The 25,909-nt window shown below is 36.2% G+C and overlaps 2 protein-coding genes across 2 annotated transcripts; one reads left to right on the forward strand and one right to left on the reverse strand.

Moving 5' to 3' along the window:
• Window positions 1-3,012: 3,012 nt before the first annotated feature.
• Window positions 3,013-4,680, forward strand: LOC128995549 (cytosol aminopeptidase-like). Its single transcript, XM_054420567.1, has one exon. The coding sequence runs from the start codon at window positions 3,013-3,015 to the stop codon at window positions 4,678-4,680; it is 1,668 nt and encodes a 555-aa protein (XP_054276542.1).
• A 1,258-nt stretch (window positions 4,681-5,938) lies between these two features.
• LOC128994469 (holocytochrome c-type synthase-like) lies at window positions 5,939-21,499 on the reverse strand. The gene is made up of 6 exons (XM_054419045.1): window positions 21,340-21,499; window positions 15,957-16,013; window positions 13,356-13,478; window positions 12,850-12,969; window positions 11,827-11,939; window positions 5,939-6,270 (listed from the first exon to the last, which is right to left on the reverse strand). Exons 1-6 carry the CDS (start codon window positions 21,496-21,498, stop codon window positions 6,027-6,029), a joined length of 816 nt encoding a protein of 271 aa, XP_054275020.1. The 5' UTR covers window position 21,499; the 3' UTR covers window positions 5,939-6,026.
• Between the last annotated feature and the right edge of the window lie 4,410 nt (window positions 21,500-25,909).

A 25,909-nucleotide genomic window follows, 5' to 3' on the forward strand; every position in this document is an offset into this window, starting at 1 on the left:
GTCTAAACTGTCTAAATCTAAATAACGAGACGAGAAACAGGTTAGGTTAGAATTATGCCGCAAGACAGCGTCAGCCAACACCAATCGGCAATCACCAATCCAAAAACAAATAAAGTTAAAGAAGAACAAGAAGTAAATTAATATTAAACCGAGAAGAAAATACACTTGCCGTCACAAATAATCCAAAACACCATTGATTATGTACACTTGTAGTATTTAAAAAGTTTAGGTGCTGTTATTAAACTCATAATATTTTTTTTCTAGTAGCATAGAAAGAAACTTTGATATATATTTGCATAGTGTAAAAGGTGGTGGCTCATTAAATATGCAAACCTATGTATATGGCAAACAGTTTCTGTTATGGGGACACTCGGCTGCCTGCAGTGATGCTCTTATTCTGCAGAAGAAGGCGCTAAGAGTTATGGCATCAGCTCATGACCTTGAACACTGTAAACCTCTTTTTAAAGAATTTAGAATCCTCACAGTACATAACCAGTATATTTTCAACTCTCTCAACTACATCAAACAGAATATCAATCTTTATAATGACAGAACTACCATACACCAACATCGAACTCGTAAAGCTCAAAATCTGGAAGTCCAAAGATGCAGGCTGAGAAAAACACAAAAATCCTTTCCAATTGCAGCCATAAAACTATTCAACAGCCTCCCAGCCGACGTGAAAAGCCTCACAACCTCAAATTTCAAGAATCACATCAAACATGAACTTTTAGAATGGCCAGTTTACAACCTGAACGATGCAGAAGGAATCCCACTATTCAAGGGAAAGAAATAACCGAAATAGTCCAGGCAACGAAAGGATATAGAGGGAAATGTTTGGAACACAATTTCTGACTTCGTAACTTTGTTTAGTATAGTTAGGAGGTTAACATACCAAAAGTCCCCGCCTCTAGCCCTTGTGCTGTGGTGGAGGGGGGGGCTTGAAGGTACCATTTTTCAGTTTTTTGCTGATATCTCGGAAACCATGCGTCCAAGCGAAATTATGCTAATATACAACATGAAAGCTTATTAAATTTCCAGCAAGTTTGTAATTTACTGTTTTTCGATATCTTGTATAGTTTTCGCGTTATTTGCTATCAAAAGTTTGTAAATTTGGAAAAATACATTTTTTTCTCCTGTTTTTTGTTCTTTTTGACAAGTTGCCTCTCAAACTATGCACCCAAAAAATAAATGCTGGGCATAGGGTTGTAGAAAATTAAATTCCCTTCAATAATATATATGACTTTACTAGTTTACCTCCTTCCGTTCAGATTTTAAAGCAAATTAACCGTAAGTATGAAAAAAATTAAATTTAAATAAAATTTAAGAAAATTAATATCTAGTGTTGAGCAAGGAATTTAAAGTCTTGCAACAGCTGTTGACTACTTAATATTTCAATTTATCACCTTACACAGTCAACTAATTGGTTGGAACATTCACTAATCAAGTAGCTAAGGTGAGTGATGGGCGTCTAAAAATAGTACATATAGACACTCGTATATGCATAAACATGGTTACAACACCATATTTTCCCATTACAATAGTCTAGCTAGATCATCAAGTGTGAGGAAGCTGGTTAGGCAGCCCACAAGTAGGCTATATATTTTCTATAGGGTATCTGTACTTTTTTTAGACGCCCATCACTCACCTTAGCTACATGATAGTGAATGTTCCAACCAATTAGTTGACTGTGTAAGGTGATAAATTGAAATATTAAGTAGTCAACAGCTGTTGCAAGACTTCAAATTCCTTGCTCAACACTAGATATTAATTTTCTTAAATTTTATTTAAATTTAATTTTTTTCATACTTACGGTTAATTTGCTTTAAAATCTGAACGGAAGGAGGTAAACTAGTAAAGTCATATATATTATTGAAGGGAATTTAATTTTCTACAACCCTATGCCCAGCATTTATTTTTTGGGTGCGTAGTTTGAGAGGCAACTTGTCAAAAAGAACAAAAAACATGAGAAAAAAATGTATTTTTCCAAATTTACAAACTTTTGATAGCAAATAACGCGAAAACTATACAAGATATCGAAAAACAGTAAATTACAAACTTGCTGGAAATTTAATAAGCTTTCATTTTGTATATTAGCATAATTTCGCTTGGACGCATGGTTTCCGAGATATCAGCAAAAAACTGAAAAATGGTACCTTCAAGCCCCCCCCTCCCCCACAGCACAAGGGCTAGAGGCGGGGACTTTTGGTATGTTAACCTCCTAACTATACTAAACAAAGTTACGAAGTCAGAAATTGTGTTCCAAACATTTCCCTCTATACCCTTTTTTTAGCATTCGTTGCCTGGACTAAAAGGCATTTGACGCAGTCAATCCCACAAGCTGGGTCAAAGACGAAGACATCAAGTATTAAGTAAGTAAGTATAACCATTGACAATTAAATTATAATGAAAGGTATAACATATTGAAGATTTAATTGGTAATTGTTCAATTACCATCATTTTTGCGTTAAAAAAGGAGAAGATTATGCTTTCTGCCACATTGAAAAATCATAATCTTGGCATTTTTTAACTATTGGAAATAAAAAAAAATATGAAAACTATTATTGTAAATAAAAAAAACATAAAATTATACTATTGTTTTTTAAATGTTTTGTTGTAATCAAATTAATTTTGTTGTAATGCTTAGTTATTTCATAATATACACTATGTTTTAAACCACATAACTACGTAGGTAACACTAATACTTCATACTAACTAGTACCAGTACTTATTAACTACTTATCAAAGGGAACTACAGTATTTAATATAGTAATGAAAAGCCAGTCTTGATAAGTTGAATGATTAAGAGCACATTGGCTAACAATGCACTAATAGCTATGTAATCAATGTAAATTTGATCACATGTTTTTTTATATAGATAAATTTCCTCCCTTTTAACAACAAACAAATCTGAAATTATTTCCTTCTTGAGGTGAGTTTTTATTGTTATTATTAAAATTGTCACTTGTGAGTGCACTGTAAGTTGTAGACATTACTGTAATACCAAGCAAGATGTTCAGACAGTTAGTTAAATTATTGAATCCAAGCAAATTAAATTTGAAGTTTCAAAGATTTTACTCTCCTCACAATGACCCTTGTGGTTTGCCTCCTTACCATTCTTGGGACCCCAATGCAGATGGCCTTTCATGTGAGGGTAAAATTGCTGATGGGTCAGGTTTAATTCTGGGAGTGTATTACGATGAAAAGGACTATTTAAATCAAACCATCTGTTTAACAAAAGCTGCAGCTTTGTTCAATCACAATATCAATGGGAAGCTAGTTGAACAGTTGAAGGCTTTTGGTCCATTGCCAAAGTTGGGGGAAGTTAGAACTTTTACCCAACTAGATCCTGCTTATAACTTGGTGACGGTTGTTGGTCTTGGAGACAACAATGTGGGGTATGTAAAGCAGGAAGCACGAGACGAAGCTAAAGAGAACATCAGGAAAGCTGTAGGAGTAGCGTGTAGAGTGTTACAAGACCACTTTGTTGATAAAGTTTATGTGGAAGGATTTGAGGATCCTGAGTCAGCTGCAGAAGGAGCTGTGCTGGCTCTATGGGGCAATCAGCACTTGAGAGACCCTACAAACCGGACCATTAAAGTACCAGATATCATGCTGTATGGGGATTGTGATTGGAAAAAGTGGCGTATTGGCTTGGAAAAAGCTGAAGCACAAAACTTTGCAAGAAGGTTAATGGAGGCCCCGGGAAACTTGATGACTCCCAGGAAATTTGCCTACGCTGTAGTTCAGTCACTTTGCAAAACCAGTGTTAATGTCACATTACGGGGAGAACAATGGCTGAGAGAAAATAATATGAATGCTTTCCTCACAAACACTCAAGGATCTCCACAACCACCATGCCTTCTGGAAATCGATTACAATGGTTGTGATTCATCTGTTCCTCCAATAGTTTTGATCGGTAAAGGTTTAACATATAACAGTGGGGGTCTCTGTCTAAAAACATGTGACCAACAAAAGTACATGAGAGGAGACATGGCAGGCGGAGCAGTTGTTGTAGCCGCTTTTAAAGCTCTGGCAAACCTTGGTTTACCAGTAAACGTTCGTGGTTTAATACCTTTGGGGGAAAACATGCCTGGCGGAACAGCAGGGAGACCTCGGGACATTGTTAAATCTACAAGTGGAAAATCAATATTAGTTGCCAACCAAGATTTTGATGGAAATCTTTTGCTGGTCGACACAATCTGCTATGCTCAGCGTTTTAAACCTAAATACATTGTCAGTTTAACAACAATGAGCAAAGAAATTCGTACTTCATTTGATCTTGCTTGTTCCGGTCTATTTAGCCGAAATGAAAAACTGTGGCAACTACTTAAAATATCTGCTGTCCACTCTGGAGACAGACTATGGAAGTTACCGCTGTGGCAAATGTACGAGAGAGAAATAAAAGATGTCACATGCTCTGACCTTTCAAACCTGGTGAAGTATGAGAAAGGATTAGCTTGTTCTAATGCTCAGTTTCTAAACCAGTTTACTTGTAAGGACAACTGGGCGCATATAGACATGTTTGGGACGATGTACGAGATAGGGAAGACACCTTATTTGAGAAGAGGAATGTCAGGTAGACCTACAAGAACTTTGATCGAATTCCTTGGACAAATAGCTTACCCTCCACTGGACATTATTGAAAAAGAACAATCTGCAGCTGAAGAGACAGAATAAAACTGAAAGTGGCAAAAGAAGCTGATTTAAAATTACTTGTCATAACTGGGTGCTGATTGGTGAATCAGTAAATGGAATTGGGTGGAATAATTTGAAATTTTGTTAGCAAACTCTGTTTTGATTCAACTAATACATTCTTTAACTAATTAGTTGTACTAATAAAATATTGGTCACTTATTTTGTTTTGTTTCATTTTTTTTAGAGGTTGGCGGTCTCTTTTAATCTTGCATTTGTTCATCCACATAGACTAACACTGCCCGAGCATGGAACGTATCCATCCAGCAAAGCAAGGGGTGAGCATGTACAGTACGAAGGTGAACTGTACTGATAAAATGTTTGTGGCAGTGGATCCGAACCCACGACTTCGCTGCCTTGGGCCTGAAGTCCATGACGCTACCGACTCTCCTAACTAACACCTACCTAACTAAATTAACCAAATTAAAAGGTAGCCTAGTAAAAATAAAAGTAGCTAACATAAGCCACGATGAAATATCTAGCCTATTTATCCAAAGGCCATGCTTGTGACAACATTTCAAGAGTTAGAGCTAAAACATTCATTTTGCCTTTTTAACAGGGTAAACAGTGTTGTTATAAACTATGTATACCTGTTTCTTGACAATTTTAAAGTTGGAATTTTTAACATTTTTCTTTAACACTTCCAGAGAATTAATTTTTTTATGACACAAGAATGGTGGTACCAGAGTGAAAACCCCAAAGGTAAAATTTGTTTTGAAATCAAAAAGTTAAATTTATGTTCTAGTTTCCATATGGCTTCGGATGGGAATCACAGGATAATAAAGCAATTGCAGAAGCTGTCTGCAAAGTTAGATGTTAGTTTTGAATCCAAAATCCAAGATAGTGTAGTTTTCAGGAATCAAAATTTGAACTAGGCCCATCCCTAGTTAAATTTTAAGGTTAAACCACAAAATACAGAGCTCTATCTAATATTTTTTTCTCAGTTCGCATAGGCTTAAATAACAGCTTGTTGAGGTTTTCACAGTTGGTACCCAATAAAAATATTATTGGTCACTTTTTTCTTTTTGAAAAAAGAGGTTGGCGGCCTCTTTTAACCTTGCATTTGCCCGTCCATATAGACTACATCTGTGCGTGGAACGTATCCAGCAAAGAAAGGGGTGAGCCGGTACAGTACAAAGGTGGACATTAGAACATTGAAGATCAAGTTGAACTAAAATGTTTTTTTTATCTATGCAGACGTGACAATTTCAAGAGATAGGCCTGAATAAAAAAGAAACTAACATAGCTCACTCAACATAGTTTATTTACTTACAACAAATTTACACATTGAGGAATACTCAACTTACAACACTACAAACTATTTTTACACTTTAGCTCTTGTTTTCTATTGGACTCTGTGATCGCCGTTCTTCCCACTCGTATCTCCATCTCATCCAGGCAACTCTCATCCTGTCCCAGACGTTCCCCCAGGAGTCCATAGCCGGCCTCACGTCCAAGATGGCGAATCTGTGATCCGGCCCGACCAAGCCTCCGTCGTAGTAGTCTATCACATAACGCACGTCCTTCCCGCACCTGTCCACGATCCAGTCATGACGGTCAAATGGTAACTCGTACCTGGAAAATAAAAAATCAATTACATATACTGTTAATTTGAAATAACAACTTCACCAATATTTCAGAATTTTTAATTTTTATGAGGCCTTTCGCCAGCATCATCAGACACATCACAAAACTGAAGGTTATGTTTATGTTTAAAAAATACAATTATAAATTTTAAGGATTATAATTAACTAATTATAATTTTAATTAAGTAACTAGTTTATTTACTAAATAATAGAGGCGATAAATCATTGAATTAAATGCTGATCTTTTCTGTTCTGGAGGGTGATGAGAATCTTGAGTGATAAACCTATTGGTGTGGGTTGGTTTCCTGTAAATATCAAACTCGAGCTTTTCATCACTCCGTAGGATTAGTACATCCAGAAATGGGATCTTCTTATCATTTTCAACCTCATATGTGAATTTTATTGATGGATATAAAGAGTTCAATTTGTTGACAAAGTCATTAAGGTTTTCTTTCCGATCAAAAACTGCAAATATGTCGTCTACGTACCTTAACCATGTTCTTGGAAAATATGTCATTTCTTCTTTTGCTTTTGTTTCAAAATGGCTCATAAATATATTTGCTATAAAACATGATAGTGGATTTCCCATAGCCGTTCCTTCAGTTTGAGTATGAAAATTATTATTATATTCAAATGTGTTTTGGGACATACATAGATTTGTCAAAATTACATATTCATTAATTATTTCTGTTGGTAGTTTTAATGACATGAGCCATTTTCTTAACAAGTATCTCGTTATTGGTATCGGTACACTTGGATACAGGGATACAATTTACTGTATTTTGAAAAGTTACCAAACCATTGCTTTTTTATAAAACATACTATTTAAAATTAAACACTTTTGGAGGTTGTATGCCCTGAACGAATCCTACAGCTATCTTTTCCAGGTCAGTCATACTGGAAATTCGCTTTAGTGGAAACTTTCTGTTAAATAGTTTGTAATAAAATTCTAAACCCAGCTCAGAAATTGTTATTCCAAGCCAAGGAAGAGCGGGGAATGAATGAGAGAAGCTCCACTTAAAATTATCTTTAACAGTGGATAAGGTATGACTTGAGCAATTATTTAGTTACAAGTCAAACAATTACTTAAGTTATCAGTTCTTGACCATTCTTTAAAAAATATTAATACCTTTTAAAATGTTAATTAGAACAAGATAATAATGGGATACCTTAAAGAACATTAAACCATGGGTTGAATAAGATTCCTTAACCCTGCATTGGGCGCTCAGCAAGGATTTCATCTGTGTATTTTTTATTTTGTAAATAAAAAGAAGTTTTCCAGGTGTCGACAGCCTACTCGGTGCTGTACCTCACGCACCGTTTTCCAGGACCTAGACACAATACTAAATCTGCCTGTACCCCTGACATTGTCAGTGTGAGCCGAAATGGGTCCGCGGAATTAGCTAACTCTGGAACTCGCTAACCCCATGTTAAACGCCCTATCTTCAAATTTGGTCGATGAGAGGAACTCGCTAACTTGTTCGGTTTCGGAATTGGCTAACTCCGGAACCCGCTAACCCGGCTCTAGAGCGGGTTAGCGAATTCCGTCCTCGTACGGAAGTCGCTAACTCGGTCCCTCGGCGGAACTCGCTAACTCCCAATCAGAAGCCTCTCGCGACGTCCAATGGGAGCCAAGCACGAAGATTGTTGGCCAGTGTTGCTGAAAGTGTAGTACCTACGATCGTATCGGTACCATAATATCGTATCCTACGAATAATTAGGAGTAAGAGCAATGTAGTCGATAAAATAAATATATATTCGAAAGTATGTTTAATATAATTCTTATGAATACTATTAGGGTGGAAAATGCATTATAGTCTTACCATAGACTAACCAACACAAGTAAACATTACATCCCATTGTACATTTTGAAGCTCGTTTTTCGCGTCTAGTTCATGTCCGGTGACACTGATCGCTAGTGTCGTCGAAATTGTGTTTCTATTCTATTATTTTATAGTTGATTTCATGATTTGTTCTCTACTGTTTGGTTATATAACTAGGGGACGTGTTATTAGTTATGATTAGAACGTTTTATTTAGTTAAACGAGGTTTTAAATGACTGAAAACAAGAAACAAAACACGACCTTTACAGACATTGCACCGGACAGAACTAACAATAAAATTGTCTTCAGCAGATCTATAAGGATGAGAAATGTACTAATATAAGGGAGTATGTTTTATCTATTGTCTTCTTACTTAAATAGTAGTTTATTGGGATGCAAAAAGATAGTACTGTACATTTAATTTGGATCTTTTACAGGTTATGAAAACTTGTCCTTGATAGGTTATAATATTTGTTTCTTTAAAGGCCTATATTATATCTGTCGTGCGAGTGTTAACAATAGTTTGGTTCTTCGTAATATTTCTGTATTTATTACCAAAATAATTCCGAATCATAGTATTAGTAAACAAATAAAATAGTTTCGATATTTTTGTATAGCAGGCACATGATATACCTAGGTACATTAATGAATAACGAAAATCTAAAACGTTAACACTCTATTACAATATTGCGTCTTTACTTTAGCCAAGAAAATCTATATATACAGCCAAAAGTACCCATGAACTTTTGAGAAAACTATAAGTCACACCCCCATAAACCATATACTTAAAATGTTCGTCATGACGAGAAACCTTGCGCAAAATTGTCCATTTTTTCATAAATTGCCCTTTAAGGTCATAATTGCTTCCCAAAGGGAACTTTCCATATACCTTATGTTAAAAATACCTCAGCTGTTCTTATTTGTATGTTATTGTTTGTAATGCTGTAATCTGTTTTGTTTATTTCAGCTTAACTTAACCAATCAATAGTTTTATTAATACTTATGAAGTCAAACGGGTTGAAGCCCGTGGGTAACAGCTAGTTAATTTAAATGTTGTTACATTATGATGTTAGGAAACATATGATCTATTAACCAAAATTGAAGCAGTAATGTAATAGTCTATCCTATTCGAGGCAACCAACAATTAGACATTGTAAAAAAGCTCCAGTAATTGCCGTAGACTTTAAGGACCTTGAATTTTGAGGATTAACTTCCCGATAAAATTTACACGTTAAACGTCATTACAGAAATACATTTTAGTAGTGTTAAATAGAGCTATTGAATATAAATTAGTATTAATCAGTACATTATAAAGTGGTAATGTATTGATGGATTATATTAAAAAATAGTCTATGCAAAAATACAATTTGTAAATTTCTGTTATCGTAGGCTATTAGTGTAGAACGGGTCATCATCTTAATTTTGTTTGATTAATATTAATTTTACGTCTTTCATTACTTTTGAAAAGTCTGGAGTTTTTATGGTTCTAAATGGACCCAGGCGTTCTTGTTTGCTATCATTTTGATGAATGGTGGCCATAGCTAAAATTAGCCGATCTTATCCAACAACAAAGCTATTGTCTATTGAGTAGCTCAGTACCGGGGAACAAGGAACCGAGCAATGGCTTGATATAGTATATTTCGATTGTAAAAGTAATATAAAGGAAACTTAACACTAAAATCAGGAATATCCGTCAAGTCGTCGATTAAGAATCGTGAAATAAAATAAGCCTGTCACGTTTTAATATAAGAATATTATATATTCTTCTATTATTTACTAGTGGGGCTTAGGTTTATCATCTAAAAACTGTTATTAAAACATGTAACATTATTACTCAATAATTCAACAAATTTTTGAAATAATTAGGCAACTAGCTTTTACTAGTAGGCCTACAATGCGTTGGTTTAAACTATTAGGTCTAGATTTACAGCTATTCTATAAATTGTTATGAAACGTAGCCTATGTCATATTTTTTCACGGATGTTGGACGATTCAACGACGAACCTTTAATTTTGAATAAATAAATATAGGATGGAGAGGACACAGCTAACTCACCTGATGAAAGGTTGCAGATGAGTCAAAGAACACATAAAATCACACACACATAATATACTTAATATTTCGCCTCTTTCAGAGGCTTCTTCAGAAGTAGGCCTAGATGGTAGTTACAAAACAACAGTTTAATAGGATTACACAGTTTGAATTCAAAATGTCTGACAGGTTGTCCAACTGACACTGCACAAAGCACTAAATACAGGCACATTGCAATATTGTATTTACATATAATATGTATATTGAAAAGCAAATTAGTTTTGTTCATGAAAATAAATACTTAAGAGTTAGCTGTGAGGGTGAGGATATTAGGATATTATCTAATGTTGAGGTTAGGTTGACTCCTAATATCAACATTAGATAATATCCTAATATCCTCACCCTCACAGCTAACTCTTAAGTATTTATTTTCATGAACAAAACTAATTTGCTTTTCAATATACATATTATATGTAAATACAATATTGCAATGTGCCTGTATTTAGTGCTTTGTGCAGTGTCAGTTGGACAACCTGTCAGACATTTTGAATTCAAACTGTGTAATCCTATTAAACTGTTGTTTTGTAACTACCATCTAGGCCTACTTCTGAAGAAGCCTCTGAAAGAGGCGAAATATTAAGTATATTATGTGTGTGTGATTTTATGTGTTCTTTGACTCATCTGCAACCTTTCATCAGGTGAGTTAGCTGTGTCCTCTCCATCCTATATTTATTTATTCAATCCAAGCTAAATGCTTTTTCCTAAAAACAGAACCTTTAATTTCAAATTTATGAATTAGTTATGAAAGTGGTTTTGGTTTATTACGACATCACGATGAAATTTGTTTTCCGTATTTGAGAACTTGCGTGTATTATAGCTTAATTTCATGGAAGTTTAATTGGTACTACTGGATAATCAATAATTTTTCATATTCTATTTTTTCCTATAATACTGGCATTTATATTTAAGATCGAAATCATAAACATTTAATTAGCCGTTGTACAGTAAAATGAAAAAAAAAATTATTAATGATTTTTTTAATTGCTTTTTAATTACTTTGGGCTAGGTAGCTGTTAAAAGTGGAATTGATAACAAAAAACAATAACATTTACTGTATCTTTATTGACACTGACATTTTGAAATACAATTATTTCGTCGTACAAGGTTGGCAACGCTCCGTGCAGTGGGCGCGGCCGGGTTAGCGACTTCCAGAGTTAGCGAATTCCGCCGCGTGACATAATCGAGTTAGCGGGTTCCGGAGTTAGCCAATTCCTGTCTGAGACGGTTAGCCAGTTCCAGAGTTAGCCAGTTCCGACACACGACCGAGTTAGCGAGTTCCTGAGTTAGCCAATTCCTACGTCTCGCCGAAATGATTGCGTTGAGTACTGGAAAAATCCTCCATGTGTGTCCGATAGCGATTTGTTTTTCTGAGGAAAAGTCTGTGTGCGCCTGATGCAGGGTTAAAGGTTTCCATGAGATCTAATCCAACTTATTAGTTTATATTGAATTCAAATTACTCAGTTACATAATATGGCCCAGTATTACAAGAATCTTGTTTCAGTACAAGTGCAGTTGTTGACATAAGAAATTTTTGATTTAGGACAAGTCATACTGTACATTATACTACAACGTACACTTTTAAACTTTCTAAGTACTGCTTCAGAATATTTAGAATTATAACAATTACTAACCCCATGAGCTGCCGGATTCGAGCTCTCGGAGAGTAGTCAGTGGCTTTTCCACCAAAACTCTTCAGTTTTGGATTGCCACATTCGTAAGCATGCAGCGCCTCCCATTTCAAAACCTGTAGATTATAACTATTAGTAATTCTATACATTTCCAAGCTGTTCTGCCGTAATAGAGTAAAGCTTTAAAGACTCTGCAATGTTAAATATTATAATAATTTATAGCTAAAAAAATCTATAAGAAAAGGCGGAAAAACATAATTTACCCGTATAAACATGTTCAGAATTAAGAGTCAAAGTTTTACCATAGACAAAAATAATTAAATATAGACCGTCAGCTGTGCTGCGGTTACCATAGGTTCTGGCGCACACTGCTTGGAGCGCCATTGTAGTTACAGCGTACACGCTACGTAAACTACAGCGGTGTGCACCGGAACCTATGGTAACCATGGTATAGCAATAGAATACAAACTAAATCGTAATTACAGCTACTTAGCAGAAGCTAGATACTGTACGACCAGTGCCTGATTTAGGGTACTAGTGGCCCTAGGCCTAATCAACCCAATCAGCCCCCACCCCTTAAGCGGAACTTCCCGCCAATCGTGGCAAAATTGTCAAATCCTGCAATCACAGGGAAATAATCATTTCACCCACAATGTCTTGATTATCTTCCTCAATCACAGGAAAATCATCATCATTACCCGAGATCACAGTGAAATGGTAAACATCTCCTACAATCACAAGATCATCATTGTCACCCGAGGTTGTGGTGAAATGGTAAGCATATCCTTCGATCACAGGGACATCATCATCGTCACCCATGAGTGTGATAAATTATAAACTAAAAAAAAACATTTGTTTTTGAACAAAGGGATTGGGCCGAGTAAAAAACTTTGTCTTTTCATTTATCAATGAAAAGCCTAGTATGTTTTTCACAGCTAGTACCTTAATTATACACATATAGTTTGTTTCTGAAAAAATATAAAATAGGCTATGAAATATAATATCATCAGACTAAAGTTTTATCACCTCTTGCCAGGCAGCCTCGTTGTTGGCATTGTGTATTTTGATGATAACCTCCATATCATGAGGCTTGAGATCGTCATCCTTCCATCGCCAGCCTTTGCGAAGCATAGCATTCCAAAACATCTGCAACAGTTAGTCTAACATTAAATCAAGAAATACTATTACTAAATCAAGTGCTTTTGCTCTATGAACACATTAATTTAAAGTGACACTCTAATAATTACTGTGATATACAAAGACATTAAATCGCCCATAAGAGAATAGTCCGTCTTTAATTAAACCCAACCTCAACCTTTTCACTCTTGTAGCAAAAAGAGGCAAGCAACACTTTTAGTTGATCTGGGCATTTTTATTTATTTGTATTACAATAGCACCTGTCTTAAATTCTCACAGCAACCAAAAATCTCTTGCAGACACAGAGTGAAAAAGGATGATCTTATTTCAACTCCTCTATCCATTACTCTGGGTTTTATAAAATGTCTGCACTTCAAATCAGATGGTCAGCCTACCTGTGCGGAAGGGTAGACCCAAAATTCTCCTTCTTTGCCAGCTTTAGGTATTGTAGACGTCTCTCTATTGGTCGGCAGTGTGAACGGCTGGTCTGGTGCTGGCTTTTGATTGGCTGGTCCCATCTACAAGCATTACACAGTTATCACAGATTGAGTACTCAACGTTGAATGCAAGTATGCAGCACTTTTACAGTGAGAAACATCTGTTAGCATGGCCTCTCTGACACAAGGCCACAGCGTGACAAAAGATGCAACTCCACAGACTCGGACTACTGAAACATCTGTTGCTCTAGTTTATAATGGAATGTCTGAAATGTTTTTGTTACCACACATTTGTCATTACTGTTATTACCATAGCAATAAGCTGGCCGGTGTGACGTTTTCCTCCTCTAACAGAGAAGGCTATGGTTTAGTCATTATTAATTTTTTTTATCATTATGGGGTTAGAAACATTAACTTATAGGTTTTTTTACACTGAATGGCATAACAAATTATTGATCTATCCTTTAAAAGAAAACGAACATGTTAAATGCAGTGGCGTACCGATGGGGGGGTGGTCCGCCCCAGGCCCCACACAACGTAGGCCCCCAAATCAGGGCCGTATTTCCCTAACTTCGAAAACGGCCATTGCCGAGGGCCTCTTGGCCTAGGAAGGGGCCTTACTTGAGTCTCAAAATTTGGAAAATAAATTTTGCTGTTGAATATAATCATATGTTCCCACAATCACCGTGAAGCGTCTGCAAAGATTGCGCGATCGAAAATCACGACTATCAGCGATCGCGGGTGACGATAATAAGGTCTCGCAACCGCAAAAGATGTTCTGTGTTCATGATTTTGCCGCGATTGCGGGGGACGATAATGTTGTCCACGCGTTCGCTGGAGATGTTAACGAATTCGGCATGTAGGATATATCCCTGCGTTTGCGAAAGATGTTCACTATTCCACCGTAAACATAGGACATGTTTACGAATGCTCCGCGGTCTGGGAGATAACCCGCGCGACCGCGGAAGACGGAGATTACAACCCCACACGGACGCTAACGATTTCGTCTTCACCGAGGATCATATCGTTCTTTTTTGCCCCGATCACAGAAGTCGTTTGGACCAATTATAAAGGGTATCCCAGTAAGAACGCCGGATTTCAAGAGCGTCTTATCCTTATATGTATTTTGATAGGAATTCCCAAATTATCAGCTATGTTATCAGTATTAGGTCCCATTTGTAGTCATGAATCGCTAAACGACGGATCAACGCTTGGTCATAGTTAAAGTGCACTAACGTTAAGTTAAGTACGGGGAACGTTTCGCTGAAACGGTGCGGAAGATGCGTGTTATTTTCAGCCGGGACAATGCACCAAATAAGTCATCTGTACGAAGATTAATTTCTAAATTCAAAAAAATATGCTCAGTTTTGGACATTAAAAGACCATTGCGCAGTCGGACAGGTCGCTCCCTTGAAAATATTGAGGCTGTACATGATAGTGTAGAAGACAACGCAAGAACATCGATTCGTCGGCGTGGTCAGCAGTAAGGCCTAGCTCGGAGCACAGTACAAAGAATTTTGGTAAAAGACCTTCACATGAGCCCTTACAAAATTCAACTCGCACAAGAGATCAAGCCAAGAGATCCCGTAAAACGGCTTGATTTTGTAAACTGGGTGGTTGGCAATTAATATGAAAATTACAAAAACTTTGCTGTTCAGCGATGAAGCACACATCGCTGCATCGCCATCTAAGCAAGATCGTGCGATTTAACACCGTGTGACTACTTTCTTTGGGGATATTTAAAGTAACTTGTTTTCGCCAATAATCCTCAAACAATCCAAGACCTGAAGGAGGAAATTGATCTTGTCATTCAACAGGAAGTGTGTGAAAAAGTGATGGAAAACTTTGTCAAGAGATGTTGGGCTTGTCAGCAGGCAGCAGGTGGACACTTACGAGACATAATATTCTATTACTAATCGGAGATACTATGCTTTAAGATTCATGTTTCATATTGTAAATTTAGCGTGAAAATATATGGTTCATTAACATTTCGTATCCGGCGTTATTATTGGGACACCCTTTATTAAAATATAATGTATAATATAAAGATAGGCTAATATAATTATGTAATGTATTTTATACAAAAATAGTAGGCCTATCTCCAAGATGAAAAAAGTTTAAAGAAGTGTCAGAAAAATCCTGATTTGTATTACTTCTTGGAGTGCTTGTGCTTATTTCAAATCTCCAACTCATAAAAACTTGAAATGTTAAAAAACTCAAAGGAAAACTTAATTTAGCATCATTCAATTTTTCTCAAATACAAAAATAGATTACATTTACAATACTTGAAGTAAACTCATTTAATCAGTGATACAAAATACATTAAAAGCGTATATTTCTTTTTAGTTCTAATCACTGTTTAGGGTTACTTTTTTAATAAACACCATGGTACCCTGTTTAAAATAATTTTAAACATAAAATGATTTTAAAAAGGGTAGGCCTACTATGGTATTTATATTTCACTTGTATATATATGTATGTAAAAAGTCCCTCTCATCTAAGCCGCCCCAGGCCCCCAACAGTCAATCAATTGTACTGATAAGTAATTAGGCTACATACCATATTTCTGGGATCAATGTCACTGTTGTCATGGTTTATGGGACACTCTGATTGAACCTGCGAACACAAAAAATAAATTAGCCTATCATTCACACAAAAACTACATTCTTAATATTATTTTATACTAAGAAACTTGAATAATCTGAACAGAAAATTAAATTAAGCTTTAAAGTTTGGCACCGCAAATCCAAAACTTCAGTTTTTCATAAAACCATAAGAAGTTTCACAAAATTATTTTAAAATTTCTGATTTAAGAAAATTATATTGTGTTGTAAAATATGGTAGGCTTCTAAATATATTTTTAACAACTAACAACTCTGTTAACAGTTGAAATATTAAAAAATGTATACTACATGGCATTAGGCTATAGCCTATACATATTAGTAGGGATGGATAAGATTGGATTTTTAGTTTGAGACGAGACGAGACAAGATTTTTTATTTCTCATAAAATTTCGAGACGAGATCGAGACGGGATTTCCCTTCTCATACACAACGGAAAATGCACGTTCAAAATTTTTAACTGATTTTGTAACATTGTTAGATGACTGTTTAAATACAAAAATAATGATAATAGGCAAGAATATTTACAATCTTTTATTAAAAAACATTAGCATAACATTTTTTTATTCATCACGCCTAACTTATTTAAAAATGCCTACGATTAGGAAACATAGTGATATCAGTTAGGATAGGGTTCAACTTATCCTAAAATAAAATAAATCATAAAATAAAAGCAATATTGATTTTTATAAAATAGTTAGGCCTACTTGTTTTGACTTTTTATAGTAATAAAACATTCCTCACACTGCTTACACTTAACAAAACTTCTCAAATGTTATTAAAGTAATATTATTAAAATAATTAAAGTAATATTTACATTTAAAGAATTAATTAAATAAGAACACCTTCACAAAGGAAACGCAACTACAACATGCTCCTGTATTGCATTGACTTTCAGCAGGCGTTTTTAAATTTTTTTTTATTCTCGTCTCGATAAAAATCTCGGCCAAAAAGAAATCTCATCTCGTGTAACGAGATTTAAAATTTCTCAAAATTTCAAGACTTGACCATCCCTACATATTAGATATCATAATAGATTTCTAGAAGTAACTTACCGGTACTTATCAACTCAGCCGAACTTAGCCTATTTTTATGTAGGCCTAAGGAATGTTCCCTTTAACAGGAACGTACCGGTACTTTTCTGTTAAAGGGAACATTCATTATTAAACTTATATACTTAAGATTTTTTTTTTCGAGACATCAATATTTAATTTTTTGACCGATATTAATATTAATGAACGAGATATCAGCTGATAAATACGATAAGTAAATATTGTTCAGTATCAACAAACAATTTTAAAATATTAGCCTATTTATATTGAAATGAAATTGTTCTAAACTAACCTTACCCAACCAACCAAACTTGGCTGTAACATTTCCAAATCCCGTTTCATATTACTCACATGCCTTAAATTCTGTTATCAAATAAAAGTTTCAAATGGTACAATTTCAATTTCAATATTTGTCATGAGAGCCGAAGCCCCCTGACTACATACCCGGTACCTATCGTGAGACTTACCCGGGCCCCATGATGTAGGCTGAAGCTTACGCATCAACCTTTTGCACATCATGGGCGGATGACTTAAGGTCATCAGGCTCACCGGCTGCCGAAGCAGACCCTTCGGAAAGAGGGTTGCCCCTCAATCCTAACCAGGGTTTCCGGCTACTTGTTTAAGCGTCACTCCACCTGGGTTCCGCTAGGTCGGGACCTAGAGGACCATAGTAGAGCGCCCCGACGCATTTAGTGCAAGCAACACTCGGGACCTATCTAATCCCTGACAGGCAAACCCGCCATAAATAGCCAGAAGGAAGGGGACCGTCAGCGAACCCCAACCTCCCATTTACACCACTACCCGATCGAGGCCTTACCCAGTTGCTGGGAAACCAGAGATAACCAGAGCGATAGATCCCCGGATACCTCTGGCGGGCTCGGACCCAGCACCCGATCTACTTCGTTTGCCCGTCAGACCCAACATCACTGCAGGTCATCGGGGTTTCCCAAAAGGAGGCAGGTATAGAAGTGGGACCCACCCGGATGAACCTATCCACCAAAGGTGGCGACATCCTTGACTCAATTGAGGTTCCGGGAAGAACCCCCCACACTCAAGATAACCATACCGTCCGTGATCAGAGACAGGGATTGGTTTGCATAAGTGCCTACAAACCGTTGCCCTCACACTGCGGAAAGTTACGTTTCCCTTGAGTGTCCCCATGAGCTAAGGGTACTTGCCCGTTTTCACCTCCAGGAAAGGCTACTTCCAAAGTCGAGGATATGCCACTCTGAATGCTGGTCGCACACAACAAGCAGGCCGAAGCCTAAAGAACCACAGACACAGGTAGGTTAGAGATTATGATGCACTTCCATCTCTCCTAGAGCTAAACACCCCCCCTATCCTGGATGAAGGGATGTCACTGGGACACAATGCCCAGTCGTCCATGTCTGTGGCCTACTTGAAATGCCGATTCCAACACCGGACAGTTGCCTCCCCTTTGGGGGCTTAGTTTTTCACCTCCCAGGACGAGGCTACTTCCAAAGTCGAGGATATGCCTCACAAAGTGTCAGTCGAACACAACAGGTAGGACGAGCCCGACGAACTCAAGTCACAACCAAATGGCACAGCAAGTGTTTGTTAGTTATGTTAGTTTACCTTATAGAACAGTTTTATTTCTGAATCCACATAATACAGGGTGTTTTTAAAAGAATGCCGGGATTTTAAATGATGATTGCATGGGTACTATTCAAGGTAGGTAACTAAACGTTTTATACGTCAAATTGAAGCTAAACAACTAAGTTTTGTTTCCCGTGTAGCAAGGGAGGAAATTTTGACCTTTGCATGCGCAAAACAGGTGCGTGGTGGTAGGCCACTATTGTGACTCATACGCTTGACGTCAGTCTCCAGTACGGAACAAACCTAAATTGGTAATTTTATGATGTTAACTGTAAAAGATGGAGTCTTTGTGCCTAAAAGGATGCAGTTAAGACATCAGATAAACCTGCCGATCACCCTAATTGTACAGACTTTGCCAGTTTTACGCTCATATAAGATTAATGAAAATTTTCATTTTGTTAGATCATTCCGAACTGAATCAAAGAATGAGACAAAAACTTTCTTTTCCCTTCAATTTTGATGTTTAAATTGTTTAATTATCTTGAATAGTCCCCGAGCAACGACCGTTTAAAATCCCGACATTCTTTTAAAAACACCCTGGGTAATTATTGCGATGAACGTGACCATGGGAACCTATATAGATTTATATATCACCAGAAACTAGATTTTTTGCTGAAAATAACGGTGCAAAAATTTTTCCGCGCTCACAAATATTAACGGAATTACGGCTGTTTTAAGTTTTATTTACCTTTGTAAGTCTACTGACTAGTCTATTTTAATTGACGATATTTCCTCACCAGAATCTTTGTATAACTATTAAATTTATGTAAATTGTAAGTGATTTTAAGTAAATATTAGACTCACACTAACAATCAATAGGTTAAATTAACGCAAACTTATTAATTAATTTCAGCATAAAGAACGTTCGGGAAACAAAATAGCCAATCTGTACGCATATAAGTGAAATGGTCAGTGGCGGCGGAATGATGGATTTGACAAAATCCAGTTCCAAGTTCCAGTAATCCAATCCACTCCACAAAATAGGCCAACATTGTTACTTTAACCATGTAGCTTTTATGCCCTTTTGAATACTTATACCTAGAATAAGGATTTTTACGTAGGCATACATCTGAAGCCTAACAACTAACAACTACTATTAAACATACACCAACAATGTTAGACTTCTCATTCCATTCTAAAATCTGAAGTTTTTTCCATGTCTAGTTCATGTTGGTGACACTTGAGCGCTAGTGTCATAACACTTTGTTAAATATTATAAGAGAGTACTACAGTAAAGTATTATTAAATATATTAGTAATGAACTGTGCTTTACATTTGGTAATATAACCAGGGGATGAGTGATTGTGTTATTGACTTAAATAACACGTTGATTGGTCTATGAATCATATTATTATTAAAATTAAACTATTCTATACTAACCTAACCAAACCAAACTTGCTGTAGCACAAAATATAAGTATGATGACAGAAAAGGCATGTGTGGAAGGCAAGTCGGACTTTATGCGGATTCGTGACTGCATTAAGTCCTTTGAAGGTAGGTTAGATTAGGTAAGTTAAAGTGTAGGTTATAGTGAACTGAGTTGATAATTTATATTACACACAGACAGTTGTTGTGTCATTAAAAACAAAATAACGATTTCATTGTGTTTAACACACTATTTTAATTGCACAACAACTACCTGTGTGTAATATAAATTATCAACTCAGTTCACTACAACCTACACTTTACCTTCCTAATCTAACCTAACTTCAAAACACTTAATACAGTCACGAATCCGCATAAGCCCGACTTGCCTTCCACACATGCCTAAATAAAATCATTCTGAAATAAGTTATTCAGTGCCGTGTTGTTTCTTAGATGTTTGTAGCACATGTAATTTAAATGACTTGATTGACTTATTTTTATTCTCTTCTCTTCAATTTCGTATTTTCATTTTCATTTCAGGTTCAGTATAGTTGTACCAGTAACAGTTAGTCCGTTCCGTAATTCCGTAATGCGGCAAGCAGTAGCAGACTAGAATAGAAGGTAGATAAAGGAAATCAAAACAACAAATTATCTTAAGTTACCTTAGTTAATATTCGTGGCCTCGGAGTCATTTTTGCACTGTTATTTCCTGGTAAAAAGTGAGTCTTCTACTTTAATTACTTACAATTAACGTAATATATCAAGTATCTGCAGAGAACATTTCATTGGCTTATAAATAGGTTAAGTCAAAAAAACAAAGTACCGGTAAATAAAACTTAAAACAGCTGCAACTCCGTTAATATTTGAGAGCGCGGAAAAATTTTTGCACCATTATTTTCAGCTAAAAATCTAGTTTCTAGTGATATATAAATCTATATAGGTTCCCATGGTCACGTTCGTCGCAATAAATACCACACCCTGTATATTAATTATTTTGCCTAAACAAGAGCAGTTGTCAATTTGTAATTTAAATGTGTTTGAAGATATTAAAACAAAAAAAGGAAGGGATGGTAAAGGAAAACAAAAAAAACCTAACTTATGGATATATTGAAAGATATCAGATAGATTAATGAATGTTCCCTTTAACAGGAAAGTACCATATTTGTTATCCAATTGTTAGTCGAATATTTAATGGCTTTTAAGTACTGTTACGATGTCTTTGGATAGGCCTATCTCTATTTGATCAATTACAACAAAATTCTGATACTGAACACTAGGCCTAATTACCACAGGTTTCGCTTTGGGCTTGTGCATTGGACATTCTGGAGGTGGTTCACCCTCGAATGTTTCGTGTCCGTAAGGTTTAGCTGTTCCCTCTGGCTGAGCTGGAGGCACATGGGTGAGGTTGGCAGCTGCTAAGTTTGCGACAGTCAATGTGTTGCCCATCCTAAAAAAAGGAAAATAGACTAACTTAGTTGTGGTGTGAGTAGCCTCCGGATTGCGAATAATAATTATGATAGTGGTTTGAATACCTTATTCTTGCAATCCAATTGTTGCAATCAAATTGTCACCCAACGCCATCAATGAATTAATTTCACTATTAAACACGATATTAAAACAAAACTACTTCCAGTTTCAAGATAAGTTCTACCTACAAAATGACGGCCTAGCCATGGGCTCCCCCCTCTCCAGCATTCTTTCTGAAGTATTCTTAAACCACATCGAGAACCAGCACTTGTTTACTGACTCCAACCGATATAAGAACAAAATAATTTTCTACTATCGATATGTAGACGATACCATTGTCCTGTTCAATGGTAACAACAGACAGCTATCCCTTCTAAATGCTTATTTATGCCATATTCACAATAATATTAAGTTCACATTAGAAGAGGAGAAAAATAATTCCATTAATTTTCTGGACCTTACCATATCAAAACATAATGACAGCTTACAGTTTAAAATCTACCGAAAACCCACCTGCTCCGACCAAACAATACATTCAGACTCACACCATCCTTTTTCACAGAAATTAGCCGCATATCATTGTTTTGTAAATAGATTGTTATCAATTCCAATGAGCACGGACGATTACAACGAAGAGATAAACATCATAAAACACATTGCCGTCTCCAATGGATACACGACCACGTTAATAGATAAATTAATTTTGAAACACCAAAACAAACCAGAAAGAGTGAACCAAAATAAAAAGTTCTTATCAGCTGACTATAATTCGTGTCTTGGTAATAAATTCAAATCATTAATGGGGAAAAATAACATAACAGTATCCTTTAGAACAAAAAACAATCTGGGACCACTTCTGAAAGAAAGACCAAATCCAACTAAACTTAAATATGAAAAAAGTGGTGTTTACAAAATCAACTGTTCAGATTGTAATAAGTATTACATAGGCCAAACTTCCCGCTCTTTCTCCAAACGCTTTAAGGAGCACATACCAAAGAAGACCACCTCAAAACAAACTTCAACCTTTGCCGAACATTTAATTACTCATCAGCATAATTACAGCAGCATTAATGAAAACATGGAAATTTTACATACGTCACAGGACAAGTTTAAAATTAACACCCTGGAAGAATTCGAGATATATAGAGCCGTCAAATCAGACATGGATAATGTTTTAAACGACCAACTTTATTTTAATTCAAACGTCATATACAACACTGCAATAGAAATACTGGAGAGGGAAGGGGAGGGCAGAGACAATGGGAATGGAACCGACGAGCGATAAGAAAATGCGCGTGATGCTTGACCAGCTGTTTACCCTACAGTCTAGACGCAACTTCCGCATTATCAACACGGGTCCGCTTGTCGAGTTCAATGTTTTTATCGACCGTATATGTGTGCGCACTATGTGTTTATTCGTCGTGTGTTTGTGTGAATGTGAAAAAACTGTTACTGACGACCTTCATATGAAGTAATATCATCCTTGTACTCACCTGATGATGACCTCCTAGCAGGTTGAAACTAGTTGTGAAGACAACAATTGGATCGCAAGAATAAGGTATTTAAACCACTATCATAAAGACTAACTTAGGTTAATTAGGCCAAAATCATCTTTCTATTGAGATTTTGCGTGGGTAACTTAAGCTATTTAAGCATCGTTATTAACCCTCCGAGTGTCCCTTGTTTTGGCCTTAATGTCTGCCTATTTTTAGCGAATTTCCCATATAGGGAATAAGCTATTACCGTAGTACTCATGGTAAGACCTGGACGCGGGACCGATAATTTTTTTCGTTTTGAGGTCCCTAGAGGCCAAAAACACCATCCGTTCAAATTCATATATATATATATGTGTCCGTCAGCACGATAACTCAAGCAAAAATGATCCGATTTTGATGAAATTTGGTACAAACGTGTAAACCTACGTTTATTCGAACGAGTTCGCGATCCAGCATGATCGGACCATGGGAACGGGTGTTTACGGGGGGTTTTATGGGGTAAAAATAGGTTTTTCCCATTTTTGACCCAAAAAACACAAAATTTAGCAATTTATTTCCAAACCATTTTGTAGAGCTTAAAAAAAAAATAATTTAGTATATTGAAGCGTTATTATGCGCCTAATGGTTATGGAGAAAATTCCAAAAAATTGTAAATTTAAAATTCCCATGTTATTCTTATGGAGAATGAGTAAACTGTTGTAGTTTGCTTGTTTATGAACATATTTTGATCAAATTTGGAAAATGTTTTTATTTCTTACTAACTATTAACATTTTACAAAAAAAAAACAGTTTAACCCTCCCTGATGGAGCAAACCTAAGTACTTGTTAAACTAATTCTATTTAAATCCGGAATAAATGCTATATTTTTAAGTAGACATTTCAGTGTAAATCCAATCAGTCAAATGGAAATTCGCTTAGTCTGCAGGTTTGCTGCGGCGGGGGTATTTGCTCATTTGCAAGGTTTTATTCAAACGGATCTGAGAAGCTTGAAAACAATGTTAATTATACTGTTCTATATAGCCTACCATTTTGTTTGGAAAATCATGGGCTTCAATATTATACATAAAACATAAGGAACATTTGTTTCAAAAAATTTTTTTAGGTAAAAAAAATATTTTGGAAAATAAAAAAAAATAAAATAAGTTCGCGCTCAATAAAATTGTATAAATTATAGGCCTATAAATATTTGAAAATAGCCACTTTGTTCTAAATTTTATGAGGATTACAAATATATAATAATATAAGGAAGTAGATTTGCAAATAAATAAGTTATGGGCAAAAACAGATTTCGGTACATAGCGTTTAGCTAAGAATGCATAGCCTAATGACAGTTAGGCCTAGAGTGATTGTTAAACCAAAAAAGACCAAGAAACTATCAAATGATTGGTATACAGCTGAGCTTGGTAAATTTAGGTTGCTTGTCCAGCTGATATTTGACAAGTATAAAGCTGAAGCGTCAGTAGAGCGAAGAGATAGGTTATATGCATTATACTTGAAGGCAAAGCGTAACTATCAGACTAAAGTAGATGCTGCTAAAAAGCTGCATACTGTACATAAAATTGAGCGCTCCAATAACAAGTGTAAGGCAGCTTGGAGTGTCATAAACGAATCTAGAAAATCAAGAGCAACCATTAGTAGTCAAATAAGCCCTGATGAATTTAATTCCTACTTTGTAAGTACTGTAGATGACATTGTTCATGACATGCAACCTGACAGTTCCGTTGCTGCTCTAGCGGTGCCTGTGGCACAACAAAATTTCTTGAAATGGAGACCTACAACTTCAGCAGAAATCATTAGAATTACTAAGAACTTCTCAAACTCCTACAGTCCAGACATATATGGTCTTACACCACACATCTTGAAGCATATTATAGAAGCTGTTGCTCAACCCCTCTGTAAGGCTATAAATGGCTGTCTGTCAACGGGTGTTTTTCCTGATTGTCTAAAAATCTCAAGAACTGTTCCTATTTTCAAGAAAGGAGATGTAAACGCTGCATCGAGCTATAGGCCGATATCCATCATTCCCTGTTTGGCAAAAATACTTGAAAAAATCATGCAAAACCAAATTGTAGACTATTTTGAGACTAACCATCTTTTCTCAAATTCACAACATGGTTTCCGTAAAGGAAAATCTACCGCTACAGCTCTCATCTCCCTAGTGAAAGGAATACAAAATGCCTTTGAGGACAAGCATTCCATGTCCATTGTCCTATGTGATCTGTCAAAGGCGTTTGACGTTGTCTCCCACAGTATTCTTCTTCAGAAGCTGGCTCGATATGGGTTAGGTGGGATTGTGCTCAAAACACTAGACTCCTATCTTTGTGAGAGGAGCCAGATGGTGGCCATACAGGGGGCTCTCTCTGCTCCAGCTAAGATGGACCATGGTGTCCCGCAGGGATCGATTTTGGGGCCTTCATTGTTCTTGATCCTGATGAATGACCTTGGTAGGGATGATGAAACCCTCCTATACGCCGATGACACAACTCTCTGTGGCAGGGGACAACTCCCTCTTGAAGCGGCAGCGAAATCTGATGAACTGTTCAACAATGCAAGAAGCTGGTTTGGGCACAATGGCCTTAAATTAAATGAAGCCAAAACTCAGAAGCTTCTATTAACGCTCAGCAAAACGTCTCCATCTCATGATGAGCCAGTAAAACTATTAGGGTTTGTCTTGGATCCCAAGTTACAATGGGACTCCCACGTTGATGCTGTGTGCCTTAGGCTAAGGCGTGTAATTTTTCTCCTCAGAAAACTCAAACATCAAATCACGCAGAAGTACCTTATGACAATATACTTTTCTTTATTCCATAGTCATATAAATTATGGAATCTTACTCTGGGGCCACTCATCAGGGTGTATCCGTATACTGAAGCTACAAAAACAAGCAATAAGAA

The sequence above is a fragment of the Macrosteles quadrilineatus genome, unplaced genomic scaffold, assembly GCF_028750875.1.
Source record: "Macrosteles quadrilineatus isolate MER2022 unplaced genomic scaffold, UCM_ALF_1.0 Scaffold_5__1_contigs__length_97177068, whole genome shotgun sequence".
Taxonomy (NCBI): domain Eukaryota; kingdom Metazoa; phylum Arthropoda; class Insecta; order Hemiptera; family Cicadellidae; genus Macrosteles; species Macrosteles quadrilineatus.